The 6,000-nt window shown below is 43.0% G+C and overlaps 1 protein-coding gene across 3 annotated transcripts in view; it reads left to right on the forward strand.

Moving 5' to 3' along the window:
* Positions 1-4,027, forward strand: part of MELK (maternal embryonic leucine zipper kinase) — a 94,554-nt gene extending 90,527 nt beyond the window's left edge. For all 3 annotated transcript variants that reach the window (XM_004711017.3, XM_045296668.1, XM_045296667.1), the window contains 2 exons: positions 581-684; positions 3,500-4,027. In XM_004711017.3, the coding sequence (XP_004711074.1) occupies positions 581-684; positions 3,500-3,677 (282 nt within the window). In that variant the 3' untranslated portion in view covers positions 3,678-4,027. The remainder of the gene's footprint in view (positions 1-580; positions 685-3,499) is intronic.
* The last annotated feature ends 1,973 nt before the right edge of the window (positions 4,028-6,000 follow it).

Consider the following 6,000-nt stretch of genomic DNA (forward strand, 5'->3'; position numbering starts at 1 on the left):
CGAGGGCAGATCTCACAGGGTTAAAAGCCCGCTGAATAGACAGACAGCAGACATACGTTTGGAAGTCCACGTGCCACCCTCACTTTCACTTGCTTGTTCTCCTCTTGTGGCATCCGTTCTCCACGGAGAGGACTCACAGAATTCATGGAGAGTGCTGGTCGTCAGGTTATAGATTTATTACAGCAAAATCGGGATTGTTCAAAGGAAGAGATGCAGGAGTCAGGTCTGGGAAGCTACCAACCTGGAGCTTCCGTGTCTCAAAGAGGGGCACGTTGGCCTTCCTTTGCCAACCAGCAAGGTCCCTGAGCCTTCGGGTTCGGGCTTTTATTAGCCAGTCCTGCATCTCTGCTAAATCCTGGATGTCGACTTCCCAGGTGAGCCTTGTGGTTTGGCCAGCTCCCATTGCCAGCACACATCCTGGAAGCCCCAGACCAAATCACCCCCAGCACTCCCAGGATTTCTTTTCAGGAACCAAGGACAAAGGCCACCTTACTTTGGGTAAACCTAAACTCTTTCTTCCACAGGTAGGGTGATCTTGTGTCAATGTAAAGATTTCCCTCTCACCCTTTCTCTCTTTAAGCTTCACTATAATGTGACTACTACCAGATTAGTGAATCCAGATCAACTCCTGAATGAAATCATGTCTGTTCTTCCCAAGAAGCATGTCGACTTTGTACAGAAAGGGTAAGACGCACATTAGCATGATGTTGCATTTATTACTTGATGTCTTTTAGGCTCTCAGAACATATGGGTGTTTTTGTTGCTTTGTGGAAATATATATATTTCTTCCACTGCATTCTTAAAAGCTTTTAGGTGGGTGTAATTGTTGACAACATGTTCCCTTGCTGTATACCATTTCTTTAAGCACCTACACGGTTTACCACTTTCAGAATTACACTGTGCATTTCAAAATAGGAAAGTTTGAATTTTTCCAGCTTTCATTTAAGTCCTCTATTTTCTACGTTACAATATTACAATAATATTTATAAATGGTAATCTAAATTTATAAGATACCTCAAACCATTATGGGATTACGTAGAACAGGGGTCCTCAAACTTTTTTTTTTTTTTTTCCTTTTTCGTTTTGTCCTCAAACTTTTTAAACAGCGGGCTAGTTCACTGTCCCTCAGACCCATTGGAGGGCCGGACTATAGTTTAAAAAAAAAACTATGAACAAATTCCTATGCACACTGCACATATCTTACTTTGAAGTAACAAACAAAATGGGGCAAAAACACCTGGCGGGCCGGATAAATATCCTTGGCGGGCCATAGTTTGAGGACCCCTGACATTGAATCTTTTCTTTTCCCTTTACTGAGATACAATTTTGCACGTTGGGTTTTAGGTACTTTAGGGAGTTATTTTATCTTAACTCTTTTCTGTTGTTGAGGGAAATGGCATCTTGCTTACTCCCTCAGGGACCGAATAGCTAGACTTCTGGCTACTCAGTTCTGCCTCCTTAAAATTTCCTTACTAAAGTAGCACGCTAGATTGGACAGAAATATTTAAATAGGATAATCAATATAGAGCAAGATTTTGAAAAGCAGTCTTTATAAACGTAGCTGACTTTTCACTATTGTATGTAAATATTGGCAGCGGGCCTTCTGGGAACTTGGCTTTCTTCTGTAGGTATCATGAAAACGCATCTCTAAAGCCCTCTGACAGTCTTCATCTTGAGCGTGACCCCATTCCAGACCTCTGGCCTCTAACCTCTAGATCAGAAGCTAGCCTCTCCATTATCTGTTCCTTCTTCATGTACTCTGTCAGGAGATGGCCAACTGGTCGTTGGCCATTCATTTGTTCTGAATTCCTGATTAACCAGAAAATTTCTTTCTTGACCCGCCTACCCTTTTTCTGATTTCCCCTCTGTGTGACAAAGCAGAAAGACAAAAGCGTTTCACAGATGGGATGTTACTAATCGTGATTATGGTCCATTGTTCTTTTTCCAGGCAGAAGGAATTGCCTTTGTCTTCTTCCATATGTCTCCATTGCGCTATGCTTCATCTTTCCATTAGGAGCCTTTAACTGCGGGGAATCCTTTTCACCTTGCCGATACTGACTGATTATTTTTAAGATGCCAAACTCCCTTTACCCAAACACATAACTAAGTATGAAAATGAATGCAGCTGCTTCTCACTTATCTACATGATTGAGTTGCAAAAAACCAGGTGGTTATGTGAAAATGGATGGACCATGAATATGACAATGATCACATCTAACATAAAATGAGGCTGAGTATATGCTGCACAACTTCCCCCGGTTAAATCATTATTTGGACATTTCGGTTATTGTTACCTTTTGCCTATTATGTAGCATTCTGCAGTGACCGTTGATGTACGTTTCTGTTTACATTCCTGGTTTCACTTCTGGGTGATACCTGGGCTTGGTCATTCTACCAAACCCCTGAGAGTCAGAGCGAGCCCAGCCAAGCTGACACCTAGCCTTCACCACCAGGCAAAGTTCCTGCCAGACCTGTGCTGTTAATGCATGGTTGCCTAACAGATTTTGTTGACTAGTGATCTAAACACAAAATGCCAGCCAGTGAGCTAGTAATCGGGGAATGGGGTAGGTGTAGTTTGTGAAGTCCCATAGTATTGTATAGTAGGTACAAAGTCCCTTCTCCACTCTCCGTAGGACTTAAACAATGCTCCTCGCATGGTTTGTGAAGATCAGAAAGAAGTCAACCGCACTCTTAAAAATACTGGGAACTAATTAGCCAACTAATTGACATGAACTCATTTGATACAACTTTTCAGGAACCTATGCCTATTTTAAAAAATAAGTTTTAAGCTTCCCTTAAGTTGGATCTTTTCATTGTCAGAGCAGGAACATGATTGTTCTAATTACAAATGGCATACGTTTCAACCAAGGTCATAGACCACCTCCTTGGGCTTTCTGCACATGATCTTAGCCAAGAGGCCGAGAAGCAACTGGGCTTTCTGTTATAACCTTGCCCTAAAGTAATGATCACGACCATTTAGTGTAGTAGAAAACTCTCAGAATTATGTGCCCTTCTGGTGACTTCGGCTTTAGTTCGAAGACAGAAGTTTCCGGTGAGGTGCACACACACACTCACACTTACAATCTTCCCTGCACCTTCCTTTGTTGTGCTCGCTGTGGGAATGGTGTCAGGTTCACAGAGCAGACCTCTGAGAGGCTGCACACAGGGTGCCAGGGCCTCCTTGAGCACGACGGGCATGCGTAGGTATGAAAGATCGGCTCTTCTTTGGAGCCAGGGAGAGTTCTGGTAAGGCCTTTCATCCTTATTCTTCCTTGGGATCCCAGTTCAGCTGCTGGGTAAACATCCGTCATCCAGCATCACTAAAACCTAGCTAGGGCATTTGGAAAGTATAGGCAGTAATACATTGCTGAATAAGGCTCGTTTCCCCACCCCCACCCGACCCCCAACTGGCCTCCTACAGACTTAAAAACATCTTGTATTCTACAGGGTATTTGTGGGTTCCCCACTAACTGGCTTCTTATCTTTTTTCCCCCCACAGCTATACACTGAAGTGTAAAACACAGTCAGATTTTGGCAAAGTGACAATGCAGTTTGAACTAGAAGTGTGCCAGCTTCAGAAGCCCGATGTGGTGGGTATCAGGAGGCAGCGGCTCAAGGGCGATGCCTGGGTTTACAAGAGATTAGTGGAAGACATCCTATCTAGCTGCCAGGTGTGATTGATGGGCAGTTTCCATCCTGCTGCATGGGTGTGGGTGTGACACGGCCCAAGTGGAGACTGGTGTGCTTGGTTTGATTTTCAAGCCCATTGGAACTCCAAGCTCGTTTCCAAAGAGCCGTTTTGAAGCCTAGTATCGCTTTGTTGTTTAACAGAAGATATTGTCTTGTGGATGAATTTAAGGCAAAACCATCTGCCATTATCTGTTCCTGTCCTTTTTAATCATGTGGCTGTGTATATTAATAACTGTTGACGTTCCTAGACTCACTTCCTTATGTGAATGAAGGCACTTAACTATGTCTTCTTTTCATGTGTAATTTCTTTCTGAAATAAAACCATTTGTGAATATAGCAGGCTTATCCCCTTCTTTTTATTTGCTTGTGATACAAATAAAACCTCGAATGGCTTCCTGACTATTAAGTAGAGACAATTTGGAGTGTTTTATCTGTTATCAAATATGCCTTGGGCAGAAAAACAGATAAGAATTCATTTGCATAATTTTTCCTGTCTCTGATTTAAGTGGGATTTATTGAGATCGTTAACTAAGTCACAGCTGTGGTTACTAGAGTTAAACAACACATTTAATATGTTGAATAAAAGTATTGACTTCAGTAAGTGTGTTCGGTCAACAATGATAAGTATCTGAACTATGAACCCCATGAAATGTTACTTTATGGTAATTTTTCCTAAATCTCAATGTTGGCCTCAAATTTGTTCTTTTATTTCATTTTATTGGTCTCTAAAGGCCAGAACTCAAGTTATATATGTATGGATTTTACCAATTAAGCTAGTTGGGGGAAAAACATAGCACTAGTTCTAGTCAGTAGTGGGGGAGCGTTTTGTCATTCATTTATTCAATAAATATTTACTAAGTGTTTACAAGCATTAGGTCCTGGGGCTAAAGATGACGTTGTCTAGTAAACACGGGGAGCTCAGCGTCTATTAGCAGGGGCAGAATGTGTGTAGCCCGGAGGGGTGATCGGCTTTGCCTGGAGGAGGAGTAAGGGATAATTTCCTGAAGAAGAAAGCATTTCAGAAGGTCCTGAAGGACATAGAAGTTCACCAGAAAGAGAAGAGAAAGGAGGGTATGCCTGTCAGCCAGGTGTATGTGCAAAGGTATGGAGTGATGCAACGGGGTGGTGTCTCTGGGATGGAGGAACCACGGAAGACATGAGAGTTCAAGTTTAACTGGAAGCACTTTGTGAAGGCACTTGAATGTCCTAAGTGGTTTTGATAGAGAGCTATCAAAGAAATTGGTGTTTTTTTATCAACCTCATTGAGACATAATTCACATACAATTCATCCTGTAAAGTGTGGGATTCGGTGGTTTTTAGGATATGAACATCACCACAATCTAAACTGAGAACACTTTTTGTGTGAGAACATCTCTAGGGAAGGAAAAGCAGAGAAATGAAGATCGAGAAAATGGCTCACAGTTGTAAAAGTGGGCAAGGCCAGTCTGAGCCCAAGTGTAGGGGTCAGATGCTATGCTGGACGCTTCTCTCACATAGCTTTGGGGAATTGATGCATCCAAGATTGACAGGAATACCACAGGCTGGTGGCTGCAAAGGCAAATGAATTCAAGGTTTGCAGGTTAGATGGCTGGCTGCTGATGGCTTGCAGGATCAGCAGGCAACATGGCAGGCCATTGGCTCAAGTTCAAAGAATGGGAGGTCAAAAAGCCAGATACAGAATCCAGACCCAGCAAAAAGCAAGTGTTTCCACAGTGTCCACTTGTGGCAGTTACATAATCCACAGTCAATTTGAGACTTAAAAGTGAAGGGGTGGAGTCTAGCCTATCAATTGGGTCATAGCCAATGAGGCCTCTGTGGGCATGGCCTTTTCCTGAGGATTCGGGGAATTCCTGTATTCCTCCTTGGAGGCAGGAGACACTCTTGGCTCATTCCCTGCCAGTGTTGAGATGCTTACACTGCCACTGGATCCACAAGGCTTTCCACCTACTGGCCGGTGATCGTCCTGCATTTGGCATCATTGCATGTGCTTCGCGAGTCTGAAGAGGACTTTATAGATTGATATCGGACATATGGGCTAATATCGGAGTGGGCTGGGATGTTTTCTCAATATTCAATTGCTCTTGTATATAAAGCTCTTTCCTATACACATAGGAGTGTCTATGAATTTGTTTCTCTAGTCTACCCAGACGAACACACCACTATGTAGGGAAGTAGCCACATCCCCAAGGAAACGCCCTTTCAGTTGCATCAAGGCTGTGATATCACTGAGTGAGTGAGAGCGCTTACATCTGCTGGGTTACTCCTAGCAGATCCTCTTCGGAGTCGATTATGTTCGCATCATGGGGACTG

The sequence above is a fragment of the Echinops telfairi genome, unplaced genomic scaffold (genome assembly GCF_000313985.2).
Source record: "Echinops telfairi isolate 266 unplaced genomic scaffold, ASM31398v2 ScPeMD7_7410;HRSCAF=8448, whole genome shotgun sequence".
Taxonomy (NCBI): Eukaryota; Metazoa; Chordata; class Mammalia; order Afrosoricida; family Tenrecidae; genus Echinops; species Echinops telfairi.